The sequence below is a fragment of the Coregonus lavaretus genome (genome assembly GCF_964263955.1).
Source record: "Coregonus lavaretus genome assembly, chromosome: 3".
Lineage (NCBI taxonomy): Eukaryota > Metazoa > Chordata > Actinopteri > Salmoniformes > Salmonidae > Coregonus > Coregonus lavaretus.
This window is the reverse complement of record NC_139990.1, coordinates 37,541,712-37,560,930: the sequence shown is the minus strand read 5'-3', so window position 1 is coordinate 37,560,930 and position 19,219 is coordinate 37,541,712. Positions and strand designations below refer to the sequence as shown.

The 19,219-nt window shown below is 41.3% G+C and overlaps 1 protein-coding gene across 1 annotated transcript in view; it reads right to left on the bottom strand.

Annotated features, from left to right (window-relative positions):
- The window catches only part of LOC311126986 (CUB and sushi domain-containing protein 3-like), a gene marked incomplete at both ends in the record, with an annotated part of 648,334 nt that overhangs the window by 11,149 nt on the left and 617,966 nt on the right, over positions 1 to 19,219 (bottom strand). Inside the window, 2 exons of the mRNA XM_084158716.1 lie at positions 2,746 to 2,819; positions 5,362 to 5,535. Of these exons, the coding sequence (XP_084014842.1) occupies positions 2,746 to 2,819; positions 5,362 to 5,535 (248 nt within the window). The remainder of the gene's footprint in view (positions 1 to 2,745; positions 2,820 to 5,361; positions 5,536 to 19,219) is intronic.

Genomic DNA, 19,219 nt, shown 5'->3' with positions numbered 1-19,219 from the left:
TAAACTGATGGTGTTTCTCTAAGAGGAAATATGTTATTTCAGGATACAAATGTAGGATCTTAATTTGAGCCAGTTTGCTACAGGAGGAAAATAATCTTGCAGAAGCAGGAAATGTTAATTATATGGACTATAATTAATGGACATTTTCTGTAGGGGTTGATACATTTTTCATTAGGACAAATCCAGTAAGAATTTTAAACTGGAAATTACAAACTTTAGAAGCCTTTCTAAACCTCAAATACACTACAGGTATGCATTTCCTGCTGTGCAAATTCCTGCAACAACAGGATGATCAAATTAGGATATGGCATCTGTATGAGGAAAAGAGCTCTGATGAGTAAGATGTATTACAAGTGGTGACAGACAGAGTTAGACAGAGAGGAAGGGACAGACATGACTAAACGGAGGTAACAGATACAGATAGACAGAGAGGAAGGGAGCCAAATTGAGGTTGGCTGGGAGCCAACAGTAACCTGAAAGTTACTCTCTTTTCAGGTTAATTAAACTTAACTGTCTTTTCGGGTTAATTAGACTTAACTGGAGTCATCCTAAGAGTATTGCTCTAAGCTCTCAGAAGTTCAAGTTCCAGTTCCAGTTTCTTTTCCATTTGTAATAAATACTCTATATATACAAAAGTATGTGGACATCCCTTCAAATTAGTGAATTCGGCTATATCAGCCACATCCGTTGCTGACAGGTGTATAAAATCGAGCACACATCCATGCAATCTCCATAGACAAACATTGGCAGTAGAATGGCCTTGCTGAAGAGCTCAGTGACTTTCAACATGGCACCATCATAGGATGCCACCTTTCTAACAAGTCAGTTTGTCAAATGTCTGCCCTGCTGGAGATGCCCCGGTCAACTGTAAGTGTAGGAGTAACAACGCCTCAGCCGAGAAGTGGTAGGCCACACAAGCTCACAGAATGGGACCGCTGAGTGCTGAAGTGCATAGCGCGTAAAAATTGTCTGTCCTCGGTTGCAATACTCACTACCGAGTTCCAAACTGCCTCTGGAAGCAACGTCAGCACAAGAACTGTTCGTCGGGAGCTTCATGAAATGGGTTTCCAAGGCTGAGCAGCCGCACACAAGCCTAAGATCACCATGCGCAATGCCAAGCATCGGCTGGAGTGGTGCAAAGCTTGCCGTCATTGGACACTGGAGCAGTTGAAACGCGTTCTCTGGAGTGATGAATCACCATCTGGCAGTACGACGGACTAATCAGGGTTTGGCGGATGCCAGGAGAACATTACCAGCCCCAATGCATAGTGCCAACTGTAAAGTTTGGTGGAGGAGGAATGATGGTCTGGGGCTGTTTTTCATTGTTCAGGCTAGGCCCCTTCGTTCCAGTGAAGGGAAATATTAATGCTACAGCATACAATTACATTCTGGATGATTCTGTGCTTCCAACTTTGTGGCATCAGTTTGGGGAAAGCCCTTTCCTGTTTCAGCATGACAATGCCCCCATGCACAAAGCAAGGTCCATGCAGAAATGATTTGTCGAGATCGGTGTGGAAGAACTTGACTGGCCTGCACAAAGCCCTGACCTCAACCCCATCGAACACCTTTGGGATTAATTGGAACGCAGACCTCGAGCCAGGCCTAATTGCCCAACATCAGTGCCCGACCTCACTAATGCTCTTCTGGTTGAATGGAAGCAAGTCCCCTCAGCAATGTTCCAACATCTAGTGGAAAGGCTTCCCAGAAGAGTGAAGGCTGTTATAGCAACAAAAGACGGGACCAACTCCATATTAATGCCCATGATTTTGGAATGAGATGTTCGACGAGCAGGTCATGTAGTGTACATTGGAAATCCCACTACTAGCCAGAGCTCTTCTCCTTACATCCTTAAATAACATATTTCCTCACTTTTAGATGTGAAGCACCTTTAAGTCTAATTAACCTCAAAAGACAGTTAAGTCTAATTAACCTGAAAAGACAGTTAAGTCTAATAAACCTGAAAAGACAGTTAAGTCTAATTAACCTCAAAAGACAGTTAAGTCTAATTAACCTCAAAAGACAGTATTGTCTGTTAACTGCATAAGTCATTTCACAACAGTCATTTTTTATCAAATTGCATCACTATTGGAAATGTGTGTAGAGATCAAAGTAAATGTGCATGGCAGTAGAACACATCAAATGGTCTATTAGGAGTTCTCAGAAATATAGCTTAGTCTAATGAAGTCTAACAGAGAGAGAGAGAGAGAGAGAGAGAGAGAGAAAGAAAGAAAGAAAGAAAGAAAGAAAGAAAGAAAGAGAGGGAGAGAGAGAGAGAGAGAGAGAGAGAGAGAGAGAGAGAGAGAGAGAGAGAGAGAGAGAGAGTTGAAGGAAGTGTGTATGTCCTGCTGAGATGAAACGTATTGCACCCTGCCATCCCTTGTCTTGCACCAATATAACATCACTCAACAGAATCATCCAAAGGAATACAAGATGATTCCAATCCAGACACATTTAGATCTTCCAGCTGTTGGGCTGGACTGCCTTTGAAAAGATCCCATGGTTTCACATATCATCACATCTCCGTACAGTTTCAGTACAGTTAGTTCACACAGGGTCTCAGTCTAACATACTGCACCCTCAGAACAGGACAGTTTTAAACCTAACTCTATGATCGTTGGTACAGTAGGCACGGTCCGAGTCCAACATACTGTACTGGGATTAAAATGATAGTTTTAACCATGGATGTACCAATCCCAGATTGCCACTTTCAAGATATCTAATACAGAACATTCCTTTATACTGTACCTTGAACCCCAGGCTGATGTTCATGGAGCCGTATTCAGGTGTTCCTGGGTTCTCACAGGTCGTCCTGGATGGTTCTAGAAGGACATAGATCATAATCACCCTGGGTTATTATTATGATGATGAGTCTGTCATATCTACGGAAGCATAGATTGAACTGTCAATCTCCCTCGGCCTGGGGCTCATGCAAGATCTCACCTCGTGGAGTTGCAATGATCATGAGAACGGTGAGGAATCAGCCCAGAACTACACGGGAGGATCTTGTCAATGATCTCAAGGCAGCTGGGACCATAGTCACCAAGAAAACAATTGGTAACACACTACGCCGTGAAGGACTGAAATTCTGCAGCGTCCGTAAGGTCCCCCTGCTCAAGAAAGCACATATACAGGGCCGTCTGAAGTTTGCCAATGAACATCTGAATGATTCAGAGGAGAACTGGGTGAAAGTGTTGTGGTCAGATGAGACCAAAATCGAGCTCTTTGGCATCAACTCAACTCGCCATGTTTGGAGGAGGAGGAATGCTGCCTATGACCCCAAGAACACCATCCCCACCGTCAAACATGGAGGTGGAAACATTATGCTTTGGTAGTGTTTTTCTGCTAAGGGGACAGGACAACTTCAGCGCATCAAAGAGACGATGGACGGGGCCATGTACCGTCAAATCTTGGGTGAGAACCTCCTTCCCTCAGCCAGGGTATTGAAAATGGGTCATGGATGGGTATTCCAGCATGACAATGAACCAAAACACACGGCAAAGGCAACAAAGGAGTGGCTCAAGAAGAAGCACATTAAGGTCCTGGAGTGGCCTAGCCAGTCTCCAGACCATAATCCCATAGAAAATCTGTGGAGGGAGCTGAAGGTTCGAGTTGCCAAACGTCAGCCTCAAAACCTTAATGACTTGAAGAAGATCTGCAAAGAGGAGTGGAACAAAATCCCTCCTGAGATGTGTGCAAACCTGGTGGCCAACTACAAGAAGCGTCTGACCTCTGTGATTGCCAACAAGGGTTTTGCCACCAAGTACTAAGTCATGTTTTGCAGAGGGGTCAAATACTTATTTCCCTCATTAAAATGCAAATCAATTTATAACATTTTTGACATGCGTTTTTCTGGACTTTTTTGTTGTTATTCTGTCTCACTGTTCAAATAAACCTACCATTAAAATTATAGACTGATCATGTCTTTGTCAGTGGGCAAACGTACAAAATCAGCAGGGGATCAAATCATTTTTTCCCTCACTGTATTTTGTGCGTAAAGGCTCTCCAAATCATTTTTTGGATTATTCATAACTACTTTCCTAACCCTAAATAATATAAAAGATCAGAGTATTTTTAAATCTACCAATTGGTGCTGAAAAGGACACAAATATACATGTATTTACATCCCTTTCTTTCATTGATCCCTAATATTCTGAACCGTTCTCGCCATATATTCTAGTGAGTCTGTCTAGAAAATTATAATTAAAGGTACACCAAATTTAAAGTGATGGTTTAGATAAATGTATTGAAAACCCTATTGAATGAAAACTCCACGCGAAAATCAGTTGGGCAAAAAGTGGGAGGGTTTTCTGCAGTTTAATAACATGTATGTAGCACGCGCAAGGGAACCACACCTGCAAAGCCGGTTACACACCTTCATAAGGTAAGTCTGAATAACAACTATTGAGAAGTGTGTAGGAAAGGCGTGCCAAGGAAAGGTGTACATTTCCTGTCTGAATCGGGCCCAAGAGGTTTACTCTGTCATTACTGGACAGATAATATATCATGGAGGGGTATTGATGATATTAGAACAGCTACCCAACTAGTCCACCTTGATAATGATGATGATTACTCTGTCATTACTGGTAACTATGATAACTGTGCCAGTGACATTTTGCAACATTGATTGGTGTTGTACAAATAGACCGTAGCTGTTACAGTATGATGTTGTTACCTATAGACCGTAGCTGTGACAGTATGAATGTTGTTACCTATATATCGTAGCTGTTACAGTATGATGTTGTTACCTATAGACCGTAGCTGTGACAGTATGATGTTGTTACCTATAGACCATAGCTGTGACAGTACGATGTTGTTAACTATAGATTGTAGCTGTTACAGTATGATGTTGTTACCTATAGACCGTAGCTGTGACAGTATGATGTTGTTACCTATAGATCGTAGCTGTGACAGTATGATGTTGTTACCTATAGATCGTAGCTGTGACAGTATGATGTTGTTACCTATAGACCGTAGCTGTTACAGTATGATGTTGTTACCTATAGACCGTAGCTGTGACAGTATGATGTTGTTACCTATAGACCATAGCTGTTACAGTATGATGTTGTTACCTATAGATCGTAGCTGTGACAGTATGATGTTGTTACCTATAGATCATAGCTGTGACAGTATGATGTTGTTACCTATAGACCGTAGCTGTGACAGTATGATGTTGTTACCTATAGATCGTAGCTGTGACAGTATGATGTTGTTACCTATAGACCGTAGCTGTTACAGTATGATGTTGTTACCTATAGATCGTAGCTGTGACAGTATGATGTTGTTACCTATAGACCGTAGCTGTTACAGTATGATGTTGTTACCTATAGACCGTAGCTGTGACAGTATGATGTTGTTACCTACCTATGCATCGTGGCTGAGAGCCGCTCCAGATGCTGTCGTCCTGACAGATGCGTGTAGTTGACCCCACCAGGACATAGGGGGCGCTACAGCTGAACGTAACCTCTGACTTGTAGATTAAACTACGTCCTTCTCTTTTCCCCTTGGCTGGGGTACCAGGGTCTCCACAGAACTTGGCTGGAATGGAGAGACCCAAAACATTGGCTTTAGTTCACTGAATTCATACTGACTTTATAAATGAAACATATTCCTCACTCATGTTTGTTTTATCTATGTGTATAGTGCAGATCACATGGCATATTATATGGCTGGAGTGGAGAGGAGAGACCCCAAACCCTGGCTTTAATTCACTGGTTTATCCTTCATTTATTCCAGGGGTGTCCAACTCATTCCATGGTGGGCCCAGTGGCTGCTGGTTTTGTTATTTCCTTTCAAATTGTTTCCAATGAAGACCTAGACAACCAGGTGAGGGGAGTTCCTAACTAATCAATGAAGACCTAGACAACCAGGTGAGGGGAGTTCCTAACTAATCAATGAAGACCTAGACAACCAGGTGAGGGGAGTTCCTAACTAATCAATGAATACCTAGACAACCAGGTGAGGGGAGTTCCTAACTAATCAATGAAGACCTAGACAACCAGGTGAGGGGAGTTCCTAACTAATCAATGAAGACCTAGACAACTAAGTGAGGGGAGTTCCTAACTAATCAATGAAGACCTAGACAACCAGGTGAGGGGAATTCCTAACTAATCAATGAAGACCTAGACAACCAGGTGAGGGGAGTTCCTAACTAATCACTGAAGACCTAGACAACCAGATAAGGAGAATTCAAGTACAAGGGAGGAGTGAAAACGCACAGACACATTCGGCCCTCCATGGAATGAGTTTGAGCCCTGTGATTAAATCTTCAATAGGAAATGGGATACCTAGTCAGTTGCACAACTGAATGTGTTAAACCGAAATGTGTCTTCCGCATTTAACCCAACCCCTCTGAATCAGAGAGGGGTTCAAGCATTGGTTGGCCTTCATTATTATGGATTTGAATCCCCGTTAACTGACACCTTAGTGACCGCTAGTCTTGCTGGGGTCCTCCTGGGACATCACGGTTTGAAACAGATACATAACTAAAACATATTCCACATAACTAAAACATATTCTTCAGTCATGTTCATTTTATCAATTTTTATAGTGGATGGGCCGATCATATGGCATATTATATGGTGGGAGTGGAGAGACCCAAACACTGGCTTTAGTTCACTTGTTTATTATTTCTTGATTCTTGATTAAGTGAAGCCTTAGCAACCCCCACTGTGTTCTTCTTTGTATTCTTGATTTGGATCCCCATTAAGTGAAGCCTTAGCAAACTCCACTGTGCTCTTCTTTGGTACATAACTAAAACATTCAGTTTTTATCCATCTTTTATCCATGGGTAGATCCTATGGTATCATATGGTATATCACTTTAGTTTGCATTATTTTCAAGTGATTCAATCAGGTATTTTATTCACAACAATCAAAACACCAGCCACCAGCCACCAGTGAATAATTAAGAGGATACCTTGAACAGAGACTCCAGTGGCCGCGGGGTGAAGATGGGGCGAGACACCCCAAGTTACATCTAAATAATTACCCTCTTCAAAAAATTTATTTCCAGACAATGGCCTTGGGGTTAACAACACAACTGAAGCCATCTATGCCAGACAGTATAAAAACTCAGAGCTCTTGCCTCTCTGGATGCGTCCCAAATGGCCCCCTACTCCCTATATACTGCAGTACACTACATCTGACTAGAGCCCAGATCAAATGTAGTGCACTAATAAGGGAATAGGGTGCCATTTTGGACCCCTGCAGTAGCACAGGGGAGGGAACGAAACCCTGTGGATTACCACTCCTCCACTACTCCACTGTCTGCCTAATCAAATGGATTAGGACCACCAGGAGCTGAAGCAGAGGAGTCAGCCGTTCTCCCTCTCCATCATCTGATCCTCATCAGAAGGGTTCTAGTTAGCTTTAGGCTTTAGCTGCTTGATGCTTCATTATAAGAAAGCAGAGGGAGAGGGAGAGAGACCAGAGTCGGCTGGCTGCGTCCCAAATGGCAGTCTATTCCCCCTATATAGTGCACTACTTTCGACCAGCGCTCATAGGGATCTGATCAAAAGTATGATCAGAAGCAGTGCACTATATAGGGAATAGTGTGACATTTGGGACGCAATCAGAGTCACTGTGTTCAGTCACGCAGTGATTCCATGGGAATCAGGCAGCACTACGGGGATCAAGTCAACAATGTGGCTCCGGCTGCAGCTTGCAGCTCCTCAGGACTTGACATCCGCCTCATGTTGCAGGTCTGTGGCTCCGACTGCAGCTTGCAGCTCCTCAGGACTTGACATCTGCCTCATGTTGCAGGTCTGTGGCTCCGACTGCAGCTTGCAGCTCCTCAGGACTTGACATCTGCCTCATGTTGCAGGTCTGTGGCTCCGACTGCAGCTTGCATCTCCTCAGGACTTGACATCTGCCTCATGTTGCAGGTCTGTAGCTCCGGCTGCAGCTTGCAGCTCCTCAGGACTTGACATCTGCCTCACGTTGCAGGTCTGTGGCTCCGGCTGCAGCTTGCAGCTCCTCAGGACTTGAAATCTGCCTCATGTTGCAGGTCTGTGGCTCCGGCTGCAGCTTGCAGCTCCTCAGGACTTGACATCTGCCTCATGTTGCAGGTCTGTGGCTCCGACTGCAGCTTGCAGCTCCTCAGGACTTGACATCTGCCTCATGTTGCAGGTCTGTAGCTCCGGCTGCAGCTTGCAGCTCCTCAGGACTTGACATCTGCCTCATGTTGCAGGTCTGTGGCTCCGGCTGCAGCTTGCAGCTCCTCAGGACTTGACATCTGCCTCATGTTGCAGGTCTGTAGCAGGAGATACGTTAGTGTTCTCCATATCTCATTCTCTCTCTCTCTGCTACGTATGCACAGCCAAAACACACCGGCTCCAAAAGCCATTACCGTATAATAGCTGGACATGGCTTCCTCTCAGTATGCAATACTAACCAAGATTACAGAATGAAAACAGTCTGACTGCAAATATTATTATCTTAAAACTACAGTCTATCACTTTATTTAATGTAGTCCTCGATACTAATATTTTTCTAAATGTTTCAGACAAATGAATTGTGAATTCATTCCCTCTTAGGCGTTAGTGAAATGCCAACAGATAAAAATGCTAATGACTGAATACACTGCAAGGGTCTTGATGGACCCGTCTCCTGTCACACATTCCAACAACCATTCTCAATATTCCAACAATGACTCTCAATATTCCGCTGGCATTCTAGAGTGTTAAGGACCAAACAAGGTGACTGGACCATTAGTCATGGCTCTGAGCGGCAGCCTCAGTGATAACCTTCTGTTTTATGAAAATATAACGTGGATGGGATGGATGGCTGGGGGCCAGAAATAGCTGTGCATAACAAATAGGCCTGGAGTTAACCTGCCTGTGGACTCAGGCTCGGAGTCTCCTAACTTTCTTTCCTTGATTAGTTTTCTATGCTTTCCAGTTATCAGTATGCATGCAGAGAGAGGCCAGACAGTTGCAGAGTTGTTAGAATCCTAGGCAATGTCCCAAATGGCACCCTATTCCCTATATAGTGCACTGCTTTTGACCAGAGCCCTGTGGGTGACAATTGGGAAACAACGCGACTCTCTCTAACCCTGGTGGACATGTGAATTGCAGAGATGTTGTTGTTGTTGTTGTTGTTGTTGACGATGTTGCCTAGTAGTGAAGATGTACCTCTATCTTTAGCAATATTATAAGATAATTGCAGTAGGAAGAATGAGGGATCTAGTAGTGTTATTACCATATACTGTACAGTACTGCTGTGGTGTGAATCTAGTGATATTACCCTATAATGTGCTGTACTGCTGTGGTGTGAATCTAGTGTTATTACCCTATACAGTACTGCTGTGGTGTGAATCTAGTGTTATTACCCTATAATGTGCTGTACTGCTGTGGTGTGAATCTAGTGTTATTACCCTATACTGTACTGCTGTGGTGTGAATCTAGTGTTATTACCATATACTGTACTGTACTGCTGTGGTGTGAATCTAGTGGTATTACCCTATACAGTACTGTATATAATGTGCTGTACTGCTGTGGTGTGAATCTAGTGTTATTACCCTATACAGTACTGCTGTGGTGTGAATCTAGTGTTATTACCCTATAATGTGCTGTACTGCTGTGGTGTGAATCTAGTGTTATTACCCTATACTGTACTGCTGTGGTGTGAATCTAGTGTTATTACCATATACTGTACTGTACTGCTGTGGTGTGAATCTAGTGGTATTACCCTATACAGTACTGTACTGCTGTGGTGTGAATCTAGTGTTATTTCCCTATACAGTACTGCTGTGGTGTGAATCTAGTGTTATTACCCTATACTGATGTGGTGTGAATCTAGTGTTATTACCCTATACTGTACTGCTATGGTGTGAATCTAGTGTTATTACCATATACTGTACTGTACTGCTGTGGTGTGAATCTAGTGGTATTACCCTATACAGTACTGTACTGCTGTGGTGTGAATCTAGTGTTATTTCCCTATACAGTACTGCTGTGGTGTGAATCTAGTGTTATTACCCTATAATGTGCTGCACTGCTGTGGTGTGAATCTAGTGTTATTACAATATTCTGTACTGTACTGCTGTGGTGTGAATCTAGTGTTATTAATCTATACTGTACTGTACTGCTGTGGTGTGAATCAAGTGTTATTACCCTATACAGTACTGATGTGGTGTGAATCTAGTGTTATTACCCTATACTGTACTGTAGTGCTGTGGTGTGAATCTAGTGTTATTACCCTATACTGTACTGCTGTGTTGTGAATCTAGTGTTATTACCCTATACTGTACTGTGTTGCTGTGGTGTGAATCTAGTGTTATTACCCTATACTGTACTGCTGTGGTGTGAATCTAGTGTTATTACCATATACTGTACTGTACTGCTGTGGTGTGAATCTAGTGTTAATACACTATATAGTACTGTACTGCTGTGGTGTGAATCTAGTGTTATTACCCTATACTGTACTGTACTGCTGTGGTGTGAATCTAGTGTTATTACCCTATGCTGTACTGCTGTGGTGTGAATCTAGTGTTATTACAATATTCTGTACTGTACTGCTGTGGTGTGAATCAAGTGTTATTACCCTATACAGTACTACTGTGGTGTGAATCTAGTGTTATTACCCTATACTGTACTGCTGTGGTGTGAATCTAGTGATATTACCCTATAATGTGCTGTACTGCTGTGGTGTGAATCTAGTGTTATTACCCTATACAGTACTGCTGTGGTGTGAATCTAGTGTTATTACCCTATAATGTGCTGTACTGCTGTGGTGTGAATCTAGTGTTATTACCCTATACTGTACTGCTGTGGTGTGAATCTAGTGTTATTACCATATACTGTACTGTACTGCTGTGGTGTGAATCTAGTGGTATTACCCTATACAGTACTGTATATAATGTGCTGTACTGCTGTGGTGTGAATCTAGTGTTATTACCCTATACAGTACTGCTGTGGTGTGAATCTAATGTTATTACCCTATAATGTGCTGTACTGCTGTGGTGTGAATCTAGTGTTATTACCCTATACTGTACTGCTGTGGTGTGAATCTAGTGTTATTACCATATACTGTACTGTACTGCTGTGGTGTGAATCTAGTGGTATTACCCTATACAGTACTGTACTGCTGTGGTGTGAATCTAGTGTTATTTCCCTATACAGTACTGCTGTGGTGTGAATCTAGTGTTATTACCCTATACTGATGTGGTGTGAATCTAGTGTTATTACCCTATACTGTACTGCTATGGTGTGAATCTAGTGTTATTACCATATACTGTACTGTACTGCTGTGGTGTGAATCTAGTGGTATTACCCTATACAGTACTGTACTGCTGTGGTGTGAATCTAGTGTTATTTCCCTATACAGTACTGCTGTGGTGTGAATCTAGTGTTATTACCCTATAATGTGCTGCACTGCTGTGGTGTGAATCTAGTGTTATTACAATATTCTGTACTGTACTGCTGTGGTGTGAATCTAGTGTTATTAACCTATACTGTACTGTACTGCTGTGGTGTGAATCAAGTGTTATTACCCTATACAGTACTGCTGTGGTGTGAATCTAGTGTTATTACCCTATACTGTACTGTAGTGCTGTGGTGTGAATCTAGTGTTATTACCCTATACTGTACTGCTGTGTTGTGAATCTAGTGTTATTACCCTATACTGTACTGTGTTGCTGTGGTGTGAATCTAGTGTTATTACCCTATACTGTACTGCTGTGGTGTGAATCTAGTGTTATTACCATATACTGTACTGTACTGCTGTGGTGTGAATCTAGTGTTAATACACTATATAGTACTGTACTGCTGTGGTGTGAATCTAGTGTTATTACCCTATACTGTACTGTACTGCTGTGGTGTGAATCTAGTGTTATTACCCTATGCTGTACTGCTGTGGTGTGAATCTAGTGTTATTACAATATTCTGTACTGTACTGCTGTGGTGTGAATCAAGTGTTATTACCCTATACAGTACTACTGTGGTGTGAATCTAGTGTTATTACCCTATACTGTACTGCTGTGGTGTGAATCTAGTGTTATTACCCTGTAGCTGAGTTGGTAGAGCATGACGCTTGCAACGCCAGGGTTGTGGGTTCGTTTCCCACGGGGGGCCAGTATGAAAATGTATGCACTCGATAACTGTAAGTCGCACTGGATAAGAGCGTCTGCTAAATGACTCAAATGTAAAAAATTACCCTATACTGTACTGTACTGCTGTGGTGGGAATCTAGTGTTATTACCCTATACTGTACTGTACTGCTGTGGTGTGAATGTAGTGTTATTACCCTATACTGTAATATACTGCTGTGGTGTGAATCTAGTGTTATTACCCTATACTGTACTGTAGTGCTGTGGTGTGAATATAGTGTTATTACCCTATACTGTACTGTAGTGCTGTGGTGTGAATCTAGTGTTATTACCAAATAGAGTACTGCTGTGGTGTGAATCTAGTGTTATTACCCTATACTGTACTGTACTGCGGTGGTGGGAATCTACTGTTATTACCCTATACTGTACTGTACTGCTGTGGTGTGAATGTAATGTTATTACCCTATACTGTACTATACTGCTGTGGTGTGAATCTAGTGTTATTACCCTATAATGTGCTGTACTGCTGTGGTGTGAATCTAGTGTTATTACCCTATACTGTACTGCTGTGGTGTGAATCTAGTGTTATTACCATATACTGTACTGTACTGCTGTGGTGTGAATCTAGTGGTATTACCCTATACTGTACTGCTATGGTGTGAATCTAGTGTTATTACCATATACTGTACTCTACTGCTGTGGTGTGAATCTAGTGGTATTACCCTATACAGTACTGTACTGCTGTGGTGTGAATCTAGTGTTATTTCCCTATACAGTACTGCTGTGGTGTGAATCTAGTTTTATTACCCTATACTGTGCCGTACTGCTGTGGTGTGAATCTAGTGTTATTACAATATTATGTACTGTACTGCTGTGGTGTGAATCTAGTGTTATTAACCTATACTGTATTGTACTGCTGTGGTGTGAATCTAGTGTTATTACACTATACAGTACTGCTGTGGTGTGAATCTAGTGTTATTACCCTATACTGTACTGTAGTGCTGTGGTGTGAATCTAGTGTTATTACCCTATACTGTACATGTATTGCTGTGGTATGAATCTAGTGTTATTACGCTATACTGTACTGCTGTGGTGTGAATCTAGTGTTATTACCCTATACAGTACTGCTGTGGTGTGAATCTAGTGTTATTACCCTATACTGTACTGTAGTGCTGTGGTGTGAATATAGTGTTATTACCCTATACTGTACTGTAGTGCTGTGGTGTGAATCTAGTGTTATTACCCTATAGAGTACTGCTGTGGTGTGAATCTAGTGTTATTACCCTATACTGTACTGTACTGCGGTGGTGGGAATCTAGTGTTATTACCCTATACTGTACTGTACTGCTGTGGTGTGAATGTAATGTTATTACCCTATACTGTACTATACTGCTGTGGTGTGAATCTAGTGTTATTACCCTATACTGTACTGTAGTGCTGTGGTGTGAATATAGTGTTATTACCCTATACTGTACTGTAGTGCTGTGGTGTGAATCTAGTGTTATTACCCTATAGAGTACTGCTGTGGTGTGAATCTAGTGTTATTACCCTATAATGTGCTGTACTGCTGTGGTGTGAATCTAGTGTTATTACCCTATACTGTACTGCTGTGGTGTGAATCTAGTGGTATTACCCTATACTGTACTGCTATGGTGTGAATCTAGTATTATTACCATATACTGTACTGTACTGCTGTGGTGTGAATCTAGTGTTATTACCCTATACAGTACTGTACTGCTGTGGTGTGAATCTAGTGTTATTTCCCTATACAGTACTGCTGTGGTGTGAATCTAGTTTTATTACCCTATACTGTGCTGTACTGCTGTGGTGTGAATCTAGTGTTATTACAATATTATGTACTGTACTGCTGTGGTGTGAATCTAGTGTTATTACCCTATACAGTACTGCTGTGGTGTGAATCTAGTGTTATTACCCTATACTGTACTGTAGTGCTGTGGTGTGAATCTAGTGTTATTACCCTATACTGTACATGTATTGCTGTGGTATGAATCTAGTGTTATTACGCTGTACTGTACTGTTGTGGTGTGAATCTAGTGTTATTACCCTATACAGTACTGCTGTGGTGTGAGTCTAGTGTTATTACCATATACTGTACTGTACTGCTGTGGTGTGAATCTAGTGTTATTACACTATATAGTACTGTACTGCTGTGGTGTGAATCTAGTGTTATTACCCTATGCTGTACTGCTGTGGTGTGAATCTAGTGTTATTACAATATTCTGTACTGTACTGCTGTGTTGTGAATCTAGTGTTATTACCCTATACAGTACTGCTGAGGTGTGAATCTAGTGTTATTACCCTATACAGTACTGCTGTGGTGAGAATCTAGTGTTATTAACCTATACAGTACTGTACTGCTGTGTTGTGAATCTAGTGTTATTACCCTACACTGTACTGCTGTGGTTTGAATCTAGTGTTATTACAATATTCTGTAGTGTACTGCTGTGGTGTGAATCTAGTGTTATTACCCTATACTGTACTGTACTGCTGTGGTGTGAATCTAGTGTTATTACCCTGTAGCTGAGTTGGTAGAGCATGGCGCTTGCAACGCCAGGGTTGTGGGTTCGTTTCCCACGGGGGGCCAGTATGAAAATGTATGCACTCGATAACTGTAAGTCGCTCTGGATAAGAGTGTCTGCTAAATGACTAAAATGTAAAAAATTACCCTATACTTTACTGTACTGCTGTGGTGGGAATCTAGTTTTATTACCCTATACTGTACTGTACTGCTGTGGTGTGAATCTAGTGTTATTACCCTATACTGTACTATATTGCTGTGGTGTGAATCTAGTGTTATTACCCTATACTGTACTGTACTGCTGTGGTGTGAATCTAGTGTTATTACCCTATACTGTACTGTATTGCTGTGGTGTGAATCTAGTGTTATTACCCTATACTGTAATGTAGTGCTGTGGTGTGAATATAGTGTTATTACCCTATACTGTATTGTACTGCTGTGGTGTGAATCTAGTGTTATTACCCTATACAGTACTGCTGTGGTGTGAATCTAGTGTTATTACCCTATACTGTACGGTAGTGCTGTGGTGTGAATCTAGTGTTATTACCCTATACTGTACTGCTGTGTTGTGAATCTAGTGTTATTACCCTATACTGTACTGTATTGCTGTGGTGTGAATCTAGTGTTATTACGCTATACTGTACTGCTGTGGTGTGAATCTAGTGTTATTACCCTATACAGTACTGCTGTGGTGTGAATCTAGTGTTATTACTATATACTGTACTGTACTTATGTGGTGTGAATCTAGTGTTATTACACTATATAGTACTGTACTGCTGTGGTGTGAATCTAGTGTTATTACCCTATACTGTACTGCTGTGGTTTGAATCTAGTGTTATTACAATATTCTGTACTGTACTGCTGTGGTGTGAATCTAGTGTTATTACCCTATACTGTACTGTACTGCTGTGGTGTGAATCTAGTGTTATTACCCTGTAGCTGAGTTGGTAGAGCATGGCGCTTGCAACGCCAGGGTTGTGGGTTCGTTTTCCACGGGGGGCCAGTATGAAAATGTATGTACTCGATAACTGTAAGTCGCTCTGGATAAGAGCGTCTGCTAAATGAATAAAATGTAAAAAATTACCCTATACTGTACTGTACTGCTGTGGTGGGAATCTAGTGTTATTACCCTATACTGTACTGTACTGCTGTGGTGTGAATATAGTGTTATTACCCTGTACTGTACTATACTGCTGTGGTGGGAATCTAGTGTTATTACCCTATACTATACTGTACTGCTGTGGTGTGAATCTAGTGTTATTACCCTATACTGTACTATACTGCTGTGGTGTGAATCTAGTGTTATTAACCTATACTGTACTGTACTGCTGTGGTGTGAATGTAGTGTTATTACCCTATACTGTACTATACTGCTGTGGTGTGAATCTAGTGTTATTAACCTATACTGTACTGTAGTGCTGTGGTGTCAATCTAGTGTTATTACCCTATACAGTACTGCTGTGGTGTGAATCTAGTGTTATTACCCTATAATGTGCTGTACTGCTGTGGTGTGAATCTAGTGTTATTACCCTATACTGTACTGCTGTGGTGTGAATCTAGTGTTATTACCATATACTGTACTGTACTGCTGTGGTGTGAATCTAGTGGTATTACCCTATACAGTACTGTACTGCTGTGGTGTGAATCTAGTGTTATTTCCCTATACAGTACTGCTGTGGTGTGAATCTAGTGTTATTACCCTATACTGTACTGCTGTGGTGTGAATCTAGTGTTATTACCATATACTGTACTGTACTGCTGTGGTGTGAATCTAGTGTTATTACACTATATAGTACTGTACTGCTGTGGTGTGAATCTAGTGTTATTACCCTATACTCTACTGCTGTGTTGTGAATCTAGTTTTATTACCCTATACTGTACTGTATTGCTGTGGTGTGAATCTAGTGTTATTACGCTATACTGTACTGCTGTGGTGTGAATCTAGTGTTATTACCCTATACAGTACTGCTGTGGTGTGAATCTAGTGTTATTACCATATACTGTACTGTACTGCTGTGGTGTGAATCTAGTGTTATTACACTATATAGTACTGTACTGCTGTGGTGTGAATCTAGTGTTATTACCCTATGCTGTACTGCTGTGGTGTGAATCTAGTGTTATTACCCTATACAGTACTGCTGTGGTGTGAATCTAGTGTTATTAACCTATACAGTACTGTACTGCTGTGGTGTGAATCTAGTGTTATTTCCCTATACAGTACTGCTGTGGTGTGAATCTAGTGTTATTACCCTATACTGTACTGCTGTGGTGTGAATCTAGTGTTATTACCATATACTGTACTGCTGTGGGGAGAATCTAGTGTTATTACCCTATACAGTACTGCTGTGGTGTGAATCTAGTGTTATTACTATATACTGTACTGTACTAATGTGGTGTGAATCTAGTGTTATTACACTATATAGTACTGTACTGCTGTGGTGTGAATCTAGTGTTATTACCCTATACTGTACTGCTGTGGTTTGAATCTAGTGTTATTACAATATTCTGTACTGTACTGCTGTGGTGTGAATCTAGTGTTATTACCCTATACTGTACTGTACTGCTGTGGTGTGAATCTAGTGTTATTACCCTGTAGCTGAGTTGGTAGAGCATGGCGCTTGCAACGCCAGGGTTGTGGGTTCGTTTTCCACGGGGGGCCAGTATGAAAATGTATGTACTCGATAACTGTAAGTCGCTCTGGATAAGAGCGTCTGCTAAATGAATAAAATGTAAAAAATTACCCTATACTGTACTGTACTGCTGTGGTGGGAATCTAGTGTTATTACCCTATACTGTACTGTACTGCTGTGGTGTGAATATAGTGTTATTACCCTGTACTGTACTATACTGCTGTGGTGGGAATCTAGTGTTATTACCCTATACTATACTGTACTGCTGTGGTGTGAATCTAGTGTTATTACCCTATACTGTACTATACTGCTGTGGTGTGAATCTAGTGTTATTAACCTATACTGTACTGTACTGCTGTGGTGTGAATGTAGTGTTATTACCCTATACTGTACTATACTGCTGTGGTGTGAATCTAGTGTTATTAACCTATACTTTACTGTAGTGCTGTGGTGTCAATCTAGTGTTATTACCCTATACAGTACTGCTGTGGTGTGAATCTAGTGTTATTACCCTATAATGTGCTGTACTGCTGTGGTGTGAATCTAGTGTTATTACCCTATACTGTACTGCTGTGGTGTGAATCTAGTGTTATTACCATATACTGTACTGTACTGCTGTGGTGTGAATCTAGTGGTATTACCCTATACAGTACTGTACTGCTGTGGTGTGAATCTAGTGTTATTTCCCTATACAGTACTGCTGTGGTGTGAATCTAGTGTTATTACCCTATACTGTACTGCTGTGGTGTGAATCTAGTGTTATTACCATATACTGTACTGTACTGCTGTGGTGTGAATCTAGTGTTATTACACTATATAGTACTGTACTGCTGTGGTGTGAATCTAGTGTTATTACCCTATGCTGTACTGCTGTGGTGTGAATCTAGTGTTATTACCCTATACAGTACTGCTGTGGTGTGAATATAGTGTTATTAACCTATACAGTACTGTACTGCTGTGGTGTGAATCTAGTTTTATTACCCTATACTGTACTATACTGCTGTGGTGTGAATCTAGTGTTATTAACCTATACTGTACTGTACTGCTGTGGTGTGAATGTAGTGTTATTACCCTATACTGTACTATACTGCTGTGGTGTGAATCTAGTGTTATTAACCTATACTGTACTGTAGTGCTGTGGTGTCAATCTAGTGTTATTACCCTATACAGTACTGCTGTGGTGTGAATCTAGTGTTATTACCCTATAATGTGCTGTACTGCTGTGGTGTGAATCTAGTGTTATTACCCTATACTGTACTGCTGTGGTGTGAATCTAGTGTTATTACCATATACTGTACTGTACTGCTGTGGTGTGAATCTAGTGGTATTACCCTATACAGTACTGTACTGCTGTGGTGTGAATCTAGTGTTATTTCCCTATACAGTACTGCTGTGGTGTGAATCTAGTGTTATTACCCTATACTGTACTGCTGTGGTGTGAATCTAGTGTTATTACCATATACTGTACTGTACTGCTGTGGTGTGAATCTAGTGTTATTACACTATATAGTACTGTACTGCTGTGGTGTGAATCTAGTGTTATTACCCTAAACTCTACTGCTGTGTTGTGAATCTAGTTTTATTACCCTATACTGTACTGTATTGCTGTGGTGTGAATCTAGTGTTATTACGCTATACTGTACTGCTGTGGTGTGAATCTAGTGTTATTACCCTATACAGTACTGCTGTGGTGTGAATCTAGTGTTATTACCATATACTGTACTGTACTGCTGTGGTGTGAATCTAGTGTTATTACACTATATAGTACTGTACTGCTGTGGTGTGAATCTAGTGTTATTACCCTATGCTGTACTGCTGTGGTGTGAATCTAGTGTTATTACCATATACAGTACTGCTGTGGTGTGAATCTAGTGTTATTAACCTATACAGTACTGTACTGCTGTGGTGTGAATCTAGTGTTATTTCCCTATACAGTACTGCTGTGGTGTGAATCTAGTGTTATTACCCTATACTGTACTGCTGTGGTGTGAATCTAGTGTTATTA